This window comes from Helicoverpa armigera, chromosome 25 (assembly GCF_030705265.1).
Source record: "Helicoverpa armigera isolate CAAS_96S chromosome 25, ASM3070526v1, whole genome shotgun sequence".
NCBI lineage: Eukaryota > Metazoa > Arthropoda > Insecta > Lepidoptera > Noctuidae > Helicoverpa > Helicoverpa armigera.
In genome coordinates this window covers 2,620,829-2,637,615 of record NC_087144.1, presented here as the reverse complement: position 1 = coordinate 2,637,615, position 16,787 = coordinate 2,620,829, and the positions used below count along the sequence as shown (strand labels likewise).

Below are 16,787 nucleotides of genomic sequence, written 5' to 3'. Positions count from 1 at the left end.
GACCTCGTGAAACGAATGTAAATCATCCGTTCCTTTTGTTTCCACAGGCCGTTTCCAGTCTTATTTACACAAATGTGTACGAAGCTTTATGTGAAAAACCGAAGTGAATCATACTCTACTGACAGCATATCCGAACGGATTTTATAAATATTTAAAAAGTAACCAAGCATTCCAAATTGAAAAAAAAAACTAACGTTTAATTTAGTGTTGCCATATTAACATTAACAAGCTTTTTTAATACTCAATAAGGCAGACATTTACGTGAGTAATAACAGAAAAAAAATCGTGTCAAGATCAATAAAGTGTGTGTCAAGGGGTTTCTGCAACTTTCCTTTTGTAGAACAAGTTGACTGGATGACATCGATCGTGATAAAATAGTGGTGAATCGTTTATATACGACCTCTTACCTTACACGGGCTTATTGTGGATGGATTTTGGCGAATCCTTTCATAATAACTTGTTAAGCGTCAGTGGACAAAAATAAAGAAAAAGTGCTCACAAAAAAAAAGTGCTAACCTAAATAAAAAGTGAAGTTGATAACTATGAGAAGTGTGTGTGCGTGAAAATGTCGACACAAGCTTACTACAAGGAGCGACTGGGTTTCGACCCTCAAGAGGTGATGCAGGATGGCGTCAACGGTGGCGCCTACTACGAGGGTGGTCATCCTTCGAAACGGCACAGGGGTGAATCTGCTGACACCCACGATCAGGTTTACGAGGAGAACTTGACCAAATTCAAAGGTACAACTTGTTGGGGATTCTTTATACAACAGTCAGGTTCGTGGTGGTGGGATTATAGAGAATGCGCGTGCGTTTGTGGTGGAATCGATGTAGTAACTACTCTTTTAAGGCTATAGTGTCTGAGCTGATGTTTGGGTTTGAAATGTCGTGACTACTAAAAATCATAAACCATAACACGAACCTTAAAATGTAAAGTTCGTTCTACTAAACATTCCTTTATCCATTTAAGTTCATACTCAGTCAATAGGTATTTAATCTTGCCCGTTGAGGCGTCCTTTCCTAAAATCTTTAATTACTTCATCATCATTGTTGATAACCTAACCATATTTTCTGGATTCAATCGATCTCTGTTAAAAAGATTTGACATTGATCTCACTTGTAATAAATGCAGTACTTCATCATCTTTAACACTAACTGATATCTTGGTAGACATTATAGTCTTTAGCGAAGCAATGTTATAAACGTTCCTAATAATCCTTCCTAATTCAGATGAAATAGCCCTTCCTAAACCCAATGTTTTTATGTTTACTATTGTGCGTGCTGCATTTGTTTTAAAAACATCCAATTGTTTTGATGCACCGGCAGTGTTTTTAAATTCTCCAAGCACTCTGTTTTCCCGGTCAGGGTTGCCATCCATCCGCTTATATCATACTGCACTTCCTGTCGAGGTCAGGTTTGCGAATGGATGTATTTTGTTTATTTATTAAATTAAACGTAGGTAATATAATCTGCCTGTGGATGTTTATTCACTGTTTAAAGTGATACTGCTCTTAGCGAAAAATAACTTTTAGGTTAGCATGACTTTGATTATGTCATGTATTCTTCTTCTTTCTTATTCTAAATTCAAACATATTCTAATTGCAAACTTTTGAAGTCAGCTGTTGCTTCATTAGAATTCTTAGAAGCCTGTTTGCCAATTTCAAGTTAACAAAAACTTGTTAAGGTTTTTTATTCGTTGTTGTGGTGCCTTCTTAATTTAAATTCAAATCATTAACGACTTTTTAGATTTATGATTTAAATTGTAACGTTTTTTTACTAATCATATTAAAATTGTGTTGTTTTGGCATGGGTGTTCGTAAATCGCAATTAATGTCCAAAATTAGATTTGATTTTATTTGAGTTGTTTGTTACTAAAATATCGATAATAATGACGGAAGACTTAATAGATCAACAACTGTCTATCAATTTAAAATTGCATCATATATTATCTTTAGAATTTCTTCTACACACAACAACGTCATTGCTTGTCAATATTTTGGCCAAAACTATCTTCAGCAGACGTTGAATTAAAAATAATATTTACAGTACAAAAATCAACATTCACTTTCAAAATACTCTTACTTCGACATAATTCATAAAAACATTTAGTTAAGTGGGTACGTAATAGTCGGTGAATGTAACATTCTTAACTCCCACTAGTTTTTTGTAAAATACTGACTCATCTAGACTTAAGATTTGAAAGTTTAAACTCGAATCCTTTCTATCCTTAGATTGCAATAAATGTCCCCAATGCTACTCAGTAGCAGTCGTCCTTACAACTCCACGTCAGAGGGCATCAGACGGATTTGAGAAAACTCTGACACTAAGGCTTGTTAGGTGATTAAACCTGTAGAAAACTATAAATGAGAAAATTACTAATCTAACTTCTAGAACCAGACTGTAAAGCTCTTTCTTTATAAAGTAGGTTTAGTTCAATTCAGAAATTGGTATTAACACAAATTTCTTATTGTCCTTTTGTTGATTAATCTTCACCAAATCGATTGCTTCATTAAATAGGAATTTGGCAACTATTCGTTGTTCCCCTTCTTGTTTAGATTCTCCATTTCAAAATCATATTGATGTTACATCAATTTCCATAGGTAAGTGCATCAACCAAAATGTCTCCCACTTAAAACTATAGGATCACAACAATAAATACAATATTTATTGACAAAATGTCAGCGCCGCTATATCAGGTATGGGATGATAACGTTAATTCTATATCGCTATCTTATCTTTGTATCGCCATGTGTACTGGACAAAGAACAAACGTAACGTATATTATTGTGAACTGGATATTTACCAGTTCATTTACATACCATAATCTTTATGGTAAAGAACGGGAAATCATGGTCAATGGATCAAGGAACTTATTAGCATGAACTGCCATTGATTATGATTTTGGCTCAAGTCGATAAAATGTTGAGTTATATTTCGAATATAAAAGTAACACCAATCTTTCAATTACGTAGGTATCTAAAGATGATAAAGATGTATGTGATAGATAGAGGAACATTATTGATGAATTTGCAACGTTGAATATAACCAAAGAAGGATAAACCATTGACCACTTTGTCCCCAAGAGGACAACACCAAATACACAATGATATAAATATTCTTTAAAGGACTTGCTTTAAAGGTACAAAGCACACAGTATCTACATGTATGGAAAATTCAACCATAGGTAGATCAGGTAAGGAATAAGATAACCTTATCGATACAAACTAGTCTTATGCACTTATGATAACCTGGTACTAAGAATGCAAGCTGACCCTCGCCTCGACAAACTCCTGCAATGGATGACACAATGACTGTATTTATTGCTAAAGATGCATAAATAAGACAATTTAGGCGGCGCCAACTGGTTATTCAAGTCAGTTTTAATAACACAGCCCCTGATACTAAAATTAGAGATATGGTCAACCATTTCGGACAAACGCAAAAGGTATAAAAACTGACCCGAAGTATTGGTATACCTGCGTTTGTTCTTTCTCATCATCATCCTCATCCTCCTGCCCTTATCCCAATTTTATTTGGGGTCGGCGCAGCATGTTTTCTCCTTCCATACTCTTTTATCTGCCGTCATCTCACAAGTAGTCATGAAGTAGTCATAGTCATCAGTAGCCAAGTAGTCCAATATCTACGTTGAGAATATGTCACTCAAACTATCCACTTTCTGAAAGACTTGGACATAACAAAAGATACAAGGCCAAATACGAAATCATGATAGTTAACAATCTTAAATTCTATCACCTGATAAATTATCATCATCAATTAAATCTTCATGATGCACACAAATGCAGCAACGATGATTGACGCCACGATAGCATCTGAAAGGCCTTCCACCGGCCTCAAAACTTGATTGTATTGACCCCAAGACATCGGAACGAATCGGTTAATTAGTGCAATCAAGTGCCAATTGATATAGCGCTTATCAAATGGTGCGCATTCTCCTGTATCTAACGCGGTTGGTGCTGGAATTGTGTCTAAAGATGTAACGGTGAGGGCAATTTTAATCAATGCTTCTACGGATGAATTTGCTTGAAGGGTATCCCTCTTAATTGCAGATATAGTTACCATCACGTCTCTTAGAGAAAATCCAAAATTGTCTTCGATTCTATATGGTCCAAGTGGCCTGAATCCCAAAAGTCCGTCAACTTTGAAAAATGTTAAAAGCTTCTGCAATTTTAGATTCTTTGTCTGTATTGGTGTTTGCATCTATCTACTTCTTCTTAATTTTGATACCTTCTTTCTGAGTGCCATCAGGAACCAAAAGTACATATATGAAGGTATGTAATAAGTCAGTCAGCGCTATTCTCAATACTCCCTTCTGAAGTACCAATTCGTTATACAAATGTCACAAACGCTCGTACCTCGGGCTAGGATTTAAATAGAAACATGTCGTGTACATTCCTTGTGTTTGTGAAATGGTTTGGAATTCCTTTCTATGATTAATTAGCAAAGCATTTGTTTTACCACATCCGCCTTGGTTTGTTGCTCGTTTATTTTATTGTAGCTTAGGTACAACAGAATATATCTAAACTGTGGCTAAGGTCTGTCCTTCATAATTGCACTTTTGTCTTTTTTGATGAATCTTCCCTCTCGGTCATACGGCGGTATTCATTTCACACTCTTCCTGTCTTCTTGAATTCAACAGTAACCAACCCATAATGGTTAAAGTGGCTGTAGTTAACTTCTCGAACTTCTTAAGCAATGGTTTTAAGATCCTTTTAGATATTTTTGTAGTCAAACACATTAATGTGTTAACTCATTACCTGTTATGTCATAAAACTGTGGTTATAACCACTCTTTGGTAGAATTTTATGACTCGTGTGGGACGCTACCATTAAAGGAGATTTTAGTAGATATTTCCGTCTATTTCGAATTCCAATAGAAGTCACAAATGGTGATGTGTTGTAATTACTAAAGATGCTTAAGAATAAACATTTTACGCCTACGATTATCTTAAGTATTCACAATTCCCATATAAGTGTGATTCTGTTGTTTATCAGGCCATAAATATTATGAATCCGGTCTATCTTTCAATATTTTTTCCGAAAATACTTCATTACGTTTTAAATCAGTTAGGCGAAAAGTACCAGGAGTTCAGGATTGCAAAGAGATCGATCACGATCTCTGTGGAATGGGACACTATCAAGCTTACAATCTTTTAAAATTAGAAGCCTTCACAAGTTTCCTACATTCCCTAAGATATGCTATCGCTGAGCAGATAGTTTTAAAACCAGACATTTGTAGTTCAGTAGTTACAATGTATGCTTGATCTGATAAACTTGGTTCATTATTCAAGCTGTTGCCATGTATGTAGCAGTTGTCTGCACGATTTATTGGGCTTCTATTTGTTACAATGTTGCAAGTTTAGTGTTAGACTAGGTGTTTTATAGTAGTCTTGAAATAAGAAGTTTTCTTTGCTAGAGGGAATAATAGACCGCAGAGAAAATGGTGAGTGCGTGTTTCTTAAGGATCTTTCTTTTCTGTTTTGATGTTTGAAAGTTCATTCTCACAAGTTCATTCTGGCGTCATCTCACAAGTAATATTCTTGTTGTTATCATATCGTATTCTGTAAAACTGTAAGAAATAGGCTACAATGTTTCTGATTGATTGTGATCAAAGAATGCACCAGTATTCGTCTCCACATTTGTGACACTGACAATATTTACTCTGTATCTAATATTTAGCGAAACCGACTAACTTAGCAAATGAAATCATCAAAGGATATAAATAATGTCAATCAAAAGTTAATGAAGCCTATCGTCATATTGTCACATCTTCATTCAAGAAACTGATAATGCGCCTTAATTAGCACGACTGAATTAATGTTTATTTTTACAACAATCATACTCAACAAATAATAATATTATTGTAACCAGCAGATTAGCAAGTAGGTCAATGCAGTACAATTTGCATTTCTCAAGGTGATAGAGAGTTTTCGTTCTATGTAATTGTCCGCCTACAAAGCTAGTCTTTTGAAAGGACTCCCACAGACTTTGCGCAAGTTGTCCTCCTAGTTATCATGCTATCCTGGTACTTCTACAGTTATCTTGTTTCTGATGTTTCTGGTAATGTGCCTTTGAAATTTTTCATTTTTTGTTGCTATTTTTGAGTTCAGTGGTCGTTGAATTTTGTTAGTTCGCTTTTTTTATCTTTTTCCCCCCCTTTCATGGCAGATTCGAATATAGTTACTTAATAGGATAATCGGACGTACATAATAGGATTGGTGATAAAAAAATAACTGTTTAAGTAAAGAAAGAGAGGTGTACAAGAAAGGTATTTTTGAAAAGATAATATAGTAACAAGTACAATACCGATGACGCGAAAGAATGACGCGATAATATTTATCAACATAGATAACCAGCCATTGCTGCACCAACTACTGATTGTAACGGTGAATGCACGTGCATTGGAACAGGTAGACAGTTGAGCGTCGAAACGCATGCTGATAAGGCTGATATATCTAATATGTATTGTTATATTAACTCCAGGACCAAACTGTCAAGCAGCACAGACATAGGGTAATTTGGAAGATAGTTAAAACTCATAACAACTACAGATTTTTTTCTTCGCATAATACCAGGTTGTCGCTTAATGTCAGGTAATTTTAAAAGATGACAAGATACTGCACCAGATATATTGGTATCTTTATGCTAATTTGGTAGACAGACCAACGATGTTTGTAAGGAAGAATATCCACAAAGTTAGCTCTATAAACTCGCCAACTACGCAGAAGGCATCGCAACGCCATTACCGTTTACATACATTGTTGCACTCTACTCCTACTCTAATGTACACTTACACCAAAAACAATGGAATTCTATCTCTAAAAACTGATACGCATTTCGTGCAATATTCCGATGACGCAGTGACGTAACGCAGCGTAACGCAGTGTGAACGCCCAGCTAATTCGCTGTCGTGAAGCATGGACGATTCAATGTACACGATCAGATGCATTTGTGTTGATGCAATGTTTGACGGCGGTTTTGCTCATCAAATCGTGTTGTGTTTTATTGGTGGTGCGTTTGAGCAAATGTTGGTTTGCAATTGTAGGTTGCTTGACTTGTGTTGGTTTCGGTGTTGTTGTTCCTTTAGAATGTATCTCTACGTTAGCTATTGAGTTTATTATTCGGTCTGAAAAACAACCTAATAGAATGGCACTTGTAGAATCATGTCAGAGGGAGAAATATAGAAGAAGCGGCGCCATTCGTCAATAAAATTTTATAAAGAGCAGATTAATAATGATCTCTGATATTTCTGTCTCGAAAAAAATATCAACCTTACTTATGTCTATGTCAAATGTGATCTGTAAAGAACTGAATTCTGTATCTATGAATCAGAACCAAATGCTGATTTGTAGGTTCCGCAAGAGAAGCATAAAGGTCAGACGGAAAATCCAATCACATCTATTGCTGAATCCTACAAAGCTGAGGCAGTGGATGATAAATTACTCAATATCACGCTCACAAATGCAATAATAATAGGTGTGAGTGCATCAGCAGCCCATCTGATGCATAGTGTAGGAGTGACCGAGGGAAATGGGTCATTAGTCGTGTAGGCAATGAGCCAGCTGTGGTGTATCCTATTGTAATTTGAACCCCAATTGTGAGGAAGGTTAATATGATTGTCTTTGAGGTTCTTGGAAGGCTGTATCGAAGGATATTGAAGGTCCTATATGGCTGGGGAGGTTCCGAAAATCTGTGCTTTTAGCAATTGGACGGTGCTGCTATTCAGGGTAAGACAGTCCATGTTATTGAAGAGTTAGAAGATTATGAAGAGAATTAAGTCAATTTATACCTTAAGAATATACTACCTAAGGAACAGATGATCGATAGTTTTAATGCAGATCAAGAACGAGTACTCAATATTAGTCAAGTCGAGAAACCAAAAACGAAATTCGATTTTGCAATCGATATAACGACTGACTGATCTTATAGGACACTTCTTCAATTAAATAATTGATTCGGTCTTTAGAACCAATTATACGCTGAAAGCGAGTGTCATGGTTCTAATTGTTCAGAAATAATCAAAAGTATCAATCAAGATATCTTAGCAAAACATGGATTTGTAAATGTTGAACTAGAAAACCTGTTAAGAGTGCAACCTTTAAGCATAGGGCATTTTTGATCTATACTAAGTCTCAGTGGGATTTCCCATACGTCATATCTCATCTTACTATCACCATTTACAAGTGTACTGACGAAATAAAAATCTTCAAATCACTTGAATGCCGCCTCTTTGAAATTGGCAGCACTCGTAACATATTGCGTTCTCAATTTGATTATTATGTCAGTGCTCTAAAACTGCAAACAGGCACTCGATACCGACGTACAGTAAACCGCACATCAGTGGTATCTGTCATGCACCTTAACTCAATAGTAATAAGTACGATTTTCCTATAAAACTGTTACCACTGACTTGAAGTTGACTGTACAAGCTCTTGAGTATGAGTGTGAGAATCTCTCGGTACTTCTGATGCCCTGGTCAGTCGTAGGAGATAAGGAACATTCTTGTGTCGGATAATGGGTCCCAATATTGTATCTATCCTTGTTTTGGTAACTGCAGATATAATTTTGACATTAGACTCAGCCGAGTAATGTCAAATTCCTATAATCTAGTAAACAAAACATATGACTAGGAGAGGCGTAACGCGAAAATGTGTTGAGTTCAGCTTAGATTAGATGATTGTAGCTAACCTTCCGGCGTTGCATAGTAGCATTAGTAGCCTATTATTTTTAATATGATCTAATATTTTAAAGGTTTTGCGTAGTTATCAAAACTATTAAAGGTTGCCAAATGATAGGGAAATTAACATGTCTGTGAGAATGTTAAAAACTTGTTTATTTCTCTTGCAATAAAACAGAGGCCTTCGGAGACAATCTACGTGTTTTGGTATATTCTTAGCTGTTTTAAAATTCACACCAACTTTACTTAACACTTCAATAAAAATAACGTCTCAATTTAAATACAGTTGTTTGCCAAAGGGCCACACATCATTACATGTGCTGTCAATTGGAAGTGACATACGCATAGTAATTGAACCGCTTCCACGTCAAATTGTCAGGCAATAAGCGTGGTTAGCGATCGAACACAAATGTCGATAGTTATCGGCTATTAAAGACGGTAGCTTCAATGTCAGTTCTTGGTTGAAGCTCGAAGAGTTGACTTTTTTGTAATTTTTGACCGATTTCAAAAAGACTGGTTCTCAACTTGATCTGTATGTATGTTTGTGAGCAATTATCTCAGGTTCGGCTGGAGCGATTTTGATGAGCTTTTCAGTATAGTTTTTTATTTGTCAGAATTAGGAGGAAGTGTTAGGTTATATTTTTCTGTGATAAGCTTCTTATTTTCTCTTGAATTTTGAGAAGCAGTAGTGTCCCTATCTCGAAACATGATAACACCTTTAGAAGGAAGAAACATACAAGCAACTTAGAATTTCCTGCTTCTAAACATAAAACAGATAATATCTGCAATCAATCTTTCTAAATCTACACTCAACTAACTCATAGTCGGCCGTACTTGGCCGTCCATGACAGCCTGGTACGCAAAACATTTTAATGAACCATCGCCACGCTTAATTAAGATATAGCCAACCTCCTGCGTCTCATTCGCTCCTGGTATGTCCAGATCATTTCCTGTTTGTATCTAAGCTTAATGTTGGACTAGATCTACAATTTACTACTTATTAAATGCTGAACTAGATAACTTTTAGTCTTGTATTCATTTTGTATTGATCTTGTCAAAATATGATTGAGTTTTCGCCTTTAAAATTGCTTAACTGTACTTTATAAGAACGCTGTCTATTGAATACGACTCATAAAATTAATCTGTCGATATCAATACAATGAAATAACAAGATTTTTGCTTCCAAGAAAAATATTGAATCTAATGAGATTTTGTTACGAATATAAAAAGCTATCGCAAAAAATCCGTATTCATTAACCGATCGTTGTAAAAAACTGTAGACAGTTCCCATACATCAGTACTTCCGATCTAGAAATAATTTGGCAACTAGCCGTGCGCGCCAAAATAGTCCAGGTATTAATAGACCAAATAAGAATGTTATCTATCCAGCCCAAGTTCGTTGACCCGCAACAGCTGTGTAATTCGGCCGCGTTATACTGGGAGAATAATAAATTGTGCAATTTTTAAATGGTGATGATGATACTAGGAATTTTTGTACAGCCAATCAACCCGGTCTTTATTCAAATGTTTCGGAAAGCGTTCCATGGATTGTAACATTTTGAATTCGGAACAGTTATGTTCTTTTGTTTTTTGAATTTTCAAATGCAGGCGTGTCATTAATCATAATTGTTCAGTTTTCTCATAAAAATTGTTTTATTTTTACATTTATTCGAATTCGTGTTGAATTTAACGTTATTTTGTACCACTTTTTTAGTTATTTTAGTAATCTGATAACATCTTAGTTCTATGATTAATGCTTGTTTCTCATAATGACCGTTTTATTTACTCAAAATATTAATTTCTTTTTCCAGATGAACGTGATGCCATACAAAAGAAGACGTTCACTAAGTGGGTCAACAAACATCTCAAAAAGGTAAAGATAATGTATCTTTTGTTAATCTTAATCTTTTTACTATTACGAACTGTCACAATTTGCTTAGGTATGAATCAGTTGTCTGTTACGAAACTTTGTTGCAAGATAAAATAGTTAGTAATTGATTCCGTAAATTAGCCTTGACTAATTAATTATAATTTAATGATTTTCGGTAATGTTCCTTGAAATCTTTTTAGGTATTAATTAATTAATTTTGTAAGTAATGAAGTTAGATTTAATTGAAATTAATCTGAAAACATCGTTTGATAAAAACTGAGCTAATTAGATATTTAATAAACTATATTCAAATAGAGTTCATTTATGTGGTAATCAAGACCAACCAAAACTTCAGAGTTATTAAAGTCTCAGTCCAGCCTAGCCCTACTTATTTTCCACAAAGCCAAAATCCGTTCTTTCTTATTTATGAAGAAACTGCCATAAGGCATCTTTTTGAACAAAGCACTGGCCACTGAGAAAATGAATATTCGAAAGCAATCCCGATAGGTTCTAAGTTTGAATGTTTGTAAGTCGTTTTATTCGAAAGATGAATTCGCTCAATCAAAATTATAACTTCAATAAATCAAGCGTATAAAACAGTTTACTTAGTACGTATATCGTGTGCTATAAATTGTCACTTTGGCGGACGATACGCGTCAATATTCATTGAGTGGTCGTGAGGCGCGCTTTAACGTTCCGACGTATAATGATGTAAGTCGTATGCGCACTTGACTTAGTTGTCATGATTTGTGGTGTTAAGGCGTGTGTGTTGCAGTCCAGAAAACATAGAGATTCGAAATATACATATGTACAGTTTTTGTAGAAATATAGTTGTCTGAGATACTAGTGTATATAGATAATTATTAAAATGTCTGGACGAAGCATAACGCGTAGTTATATACGAGTCGAAATAATGACTTAATTTTAGATAAAGGCAAGTTGTTTGACTTAAACTGCACTAGTATACTGAGGAATTGGTGGTCGTTACATTAGACGACAAAAAGCTGTCGTAGTGGTCACACAGAGAGTTCCAAAGATCAATCTTAAGTATATTATAAACGGACTTTTAATTTTATTCCAATTACCCTATCTTAAAAACGAGGAAACCCTTCTGCTACATACTTTACGGTGATAGACCGTAGTAGAAGGGTTTAATAAGAGAAAGGTAGACTAGGGTGAAGGGTAGAATAAGAAGACATAAAAAAGTTTCGTATATTTTGGCATCTACAAAGAAATAACATAAGATTATATCGACATGATAAGAATGCATCACTTCAGTCTATCAATCAATCATCATCTATCACAAGTCTAGACATACATAGCAGCTTACGTCATGTAATTTCTCTATCTTCTGCATCCAGAGCACGCAATGTACGTCAATCATTTGCAGCTTGCACTTTCAATGTTGCATTGCCATTCACTCTTGTCCACAACGTCTGTGTTCGCATTGTGAGGAATTTAGAATAGTATCTTGACTAAAGATGTTTGAATTCCTCGAAGTCAAGTCAGGTAAATTGTAAAAAACAGTTGAAAGAGGACTTAGTTATTTGTCACCTTTTGTTATTTATGACAATTCGAGCGTTAGTTAAAATCTTCTTTCTTATACAGGAGTGCACTTATTTACATACATACCAGGGTAGCATACAGGGTAGTACCATAGTATAAAACCAAAGAGATTGGTCCTTTACTAGGGAACAAAATGAAACTGTCCGTGGTTAACATTTCCGTCAAATCGTAACTGTCAAGTGTTGTGATAGCATGATAGTAGAATGAATATGACAGCTACAAGTCTCCCTAAACATTCGTCCAACGTGCCATTATTACACTATTACTCTTCAAGTCGGCACAGAACACAAGAAGACATTTTCAAAACCACTCAAAAAACACAATACCATAACAAAAAAAAATCTTTTTCGCATGCATCCTCAAACATAATCCTTGGTCGTTAACCTGCAGAACAAAAGAGGTACAGATCAAATAATGCAGTCCTTTGTAAGTCTGACCGTTTTGTCCGTCAATAAATACACGCAGGATGTTATTGGCAATGTTCCTTTATTCAATAAACATATTTGTGGTGCTTTGCAGGAAACTTCAAAGGGAAATTGAGGTAAGGATTTGGTTGAGTCGGATTTGTGAAGCCTGCTTTAGTTTGTATAAGGAATAAACGATGCAAGAACAGACCAAACGTATCCGCCAGTTAGTCCAAAACTAATACATACATCAATGCTCAATCCATCTCCGTGTGAGAGGAGGCCTGTGCCCAGCAGTGGGACGATAAAAAGGCTGTAACAAAATACATACATAGTTCATCATCATCATCAACCTTTTCTGACTGATTTACTGCTGGGCACAGGCATCCTCTCACACAGAGAAGGATTGAGCGTTAATCACCATGCTTGCTCAATGCGAGTTGGTGATTTCAGACTTTAAAATCCTGGTTTCGTCCATAGTTGGATCCTTTGGAAGTATGACAGTAGTGTTCTCTTGTATGCAAGACTTTAATGTAGCTAGTGTCACTTTCACTACTAAATAACTTAGTCTATCCGGGTAGTCGTAAAGCTGAAATATGACAGCAATACACCTATTTAAGTCTAAATACATAATTTAGTTCCGCTAAAGGAAACCATTTCGAACCTGAATAAAACCTTTAAACTTTCAAAGATAAATTGCAAATGTGCATTTCAAAGAACGTTTCACACGAACATATTCATACTATTTGCAAAGATTTAGCTATCGCAAGTCTGTGCGGCACCTAATCTGACTTCTGAAGTGAAGGGGCACGCCGGACATTTGCACATGCCCTATAAGGCAATGCGCAAACGCAGACCTGACCCATAGAACAAGATCATTACATAGAAACTTATACATATATTAAGGTTATTACTGTATGTAGTAGGTACATAACTATGTACTAGTATTTATAAAGTTGTCCGTTGTGAAGTCAGTACTGTAGTATTTGTTCTTATGACTGTCCATCAAATTATGTTAACCCCTTGTTTGGAGGTTTCATTTCAGGACTGCGTATCACATACCTACCATAGATAGTTTTTCCACACTAATAAGTTCATATGCAACCTCATTTTCAGTAAGTCTGACACCAGTCCAACCAAGGGGTATTGGGTTGCCCGGGTATCTGGGTTGGGGAGGTCAGATAAAGCAGTCGCTCCTTGTAAAGCACTGGTCAGCTGCATCTGGTTAGACTGGAAGCCGACCCCAACATAGTTGGGAAAAAGGCCTTAAAAGGCTCGGAGGATGATGATGCAACCTCATTTTGATCAATTGTGTGATCCTTTACATTCCCACCCATACCAATTTCGTCATCCCCAAACTTAACATCAAGCGGCTTCATTTAACTCCCGTTTATTATCATAATTAATTCGTACCAACTTGGCCTTATTTATTTATCTGTCTTCACGATAACATCAGCAATTTGAACCGTTGATAGCTGAACAAAGATTTCTTGTTCTCATGACTCAGACAGAAAGTGCCACAAAAACTTTATACATTGATGTAATGAATATTTTTGATCTGAACGATGCCTTGTTCGATGAAAGTATGTAGCTTGTGGGTCAGGACGTTCTGAAACATTGAGGTTATTTAAAATGATTGTACTGTTGATATGGCGAATGTGGAAACTACTGGGACGAATAAAATAAACATTTCTTCAAAAATCTTTATTTGGAGCTGAGTTTTAGTCGTTGTCCAATAAAAAGGTCTAAAGCAGGTCCAGGGCTTTTTGTGGCCCATATGTAATCACACTATCACAGATTTCCTCTTTCTAATCACACATTAACATGTACGACCCATACTCCTGACTTCTCTCCCGTTGTAGTCCTCAGTCGTATCTCTGTGCATACAGATAGTGCTAGATTCGTCCAAAAACATCTTGGTTCTCACGATTCCGATGTTTTAAAGTATACGTATAGTACGTAGATTAATCTCAAACCACAGCAATTACTCAACTCCTAGATCCCTATATCAACAAATCAGAATAATAGCCTTTTGTCACATGTTTATACAACGAACATGTTGACATACCATAGAGTTAAGTTCCCCATAACAAACCTCGTTATCTCTGACTCATTAAGCTGCTATGTTGCAACTGACCGGCTGACCTGGTGCGAAGGTACCTACTTAGTGATAAGGAGATAAGAAGATCCAGTGAACCTAGTTCAATAATCTCCATTTTGGATATGAATACAGCGTTTGTATGCGCTATCAAGCTTGCAAAACTTTTTACTTTGTGCTCTTAGGAACAACAAAGTATTTGTGTCTTCTTTTGTTTTACTGCGTGCACTATCATCATCTCCCGAGCCTTTTCCCAACTATGTTGCGGTCGGCTTCCAGTTTTACCAGATGCGGCTGAGTACCAGTGTTTTACAAGGAGCGACTGCCTATCTGGCCTCCTCAACCCGGTTACCCGGGCAACCCAAAAGATATCCTTTGGTATTGAAGCGTGCGCTAATGGAGGCATTATAATTTCATTTAACACCAATCAAAAAAAAAACAATAGCCATTCTATATTTAAAATTTGAAATTCAGCCTTTTAAGGCTAGCCAGCATCCCACATGAAAAAATACCGTGAAATCACAGAAATGGCGAACGGTGACATAATCTTTCGTTTTGTGGGTGTTGAAATTTAAATTTATGATCGCTGACCAGTCATATTTGACCTAAAACCATATCTGGTAAGATCCCTGTGAGAACGCCTACTATGTTTGCCAATGTCTACCCACATTAAAATCTGATAAACTCGTATGCCTTAAACGTTATTTTTGAAAATTTCGTAATGTCTTTTGTTTTCTCCTGACCTTATTTTGGTGTATGTCTTCTGAAGAGTCAATAAAATATATTATTTTTATATGAAAGTATAATTTAACATCGCTATTAAAAAGATCCATGATGGATTACTTGAAAATGTGCATACATACGCCTCCTCTTTTCACACTTGGTCATACATAAGAGAATAAATAGAAAAATATGCATACCAGCAGTTCAAACATCAAAGAACCTAATATGGTGAGAACCACAAAAACCTAAGTTCAATACCCTTGCTACACAAATAGGCAACTTCCAAGGCCATCGTTTGAAATAAGGTTATCGGAAGATAACCAGTGGAAATATTATCAGTATCAGATTGTATCAGACAGAGGAATATCACAGACACACAGAAAAGTAAAACAAAAGAACTCATTTGACCACTTCTTTACGTAAATAAAAAATACAGGACCCTAGAGATAAAGGTATTAACGAAGCAAAACAATGATACACTAAAGGAAACCTAAATATTTCGTTTTATTCCCGAAATATATCTAAGAAGTCTCTTAAAGATTCTTTCTCAAATGAGCATAAGAAATTAATAATACACCAAGAATTAAGAACCTCAACCATACCAAGAAGTACCAGTATATTTGCTATCCACTGATATATGGAGAAAAAGCTATAAATATTTTTGCATGTTTTGCTGGTACACCATAACGGCTGTTCCTTGTACCTACCTCAACATCAAAGATGGTACTCATCTTTCTCCATCCACATTCCTAAAGTACATAATCTCGACGATTAATTGAAAGTGATTAATCATGAATACAGCTACCAATCTCAAACATCATACTACACAAATGGTAACAGCCTAATGGAAGTATTAATCATGGTTAATGACTCAACTGTGCATTCCTTTTAGGAACATTTGTTTTATGTCCAGTCAATAAACAGTATGGGACCACTCTAACCTAATGTGGATGGAGAATTCAATTTAAAACTGTAGGACCAGATTCAGACAAAGAAATATGGCGTGAGGGTACTGATATGAAAGATGCAAAAGTAGATGATTCAAAAATTGATTGATATTGAATAGATTCAAGTCAAAATCTTGACGGAGTTTTTGAGATAATGCTTATCGTTTTCATAATCAACATTTGGGCAATTAAATTCTAATCCACCATCTATCACAATCTTATATCGATCTAATCTTTAGTTAAGATTAATATTGTTTGGCTATTGATATCGATTGATATTATCGATATTCTAATATCGATTTACAGCTTGATTAAGACGTCTTATCACAGCCTAACGTAGTCTATTTTTCCTTTTGATATCATTAGGTTAAGCTAGTAAGATCCTCGTCCGTCGAACATCAATTTGCGGTAGCTAATTCAATCCTGCACAGATTGTTTATCTAGTAATTCGATACTAAGCTAGATAGCGATCTAGGAATTCAATTA

General features: G+C 35.6%; 1 protein-coding gene across 1 annotated transcript in view; it reads left to right on the top strand.

Annotated features, from left to right (window-relative positions):
- Positions 1-16,787, top strand: part of LOC110381036 (dystonin) — a 206,990-nt gene that overhangs the window by 18,597 nt on the left and 171,606 nt on the right. Inside the window, 2 exon segments of the mRNA XM_064041470.1 lie at positions 48-740; positions 10,505-10,566. Coding sequence (XP_063897540.1) covers positions 566-740; positions 10,505-10,566 — 237 coding nt within the window. The 5' untranslated portion in view covers positions 48-565.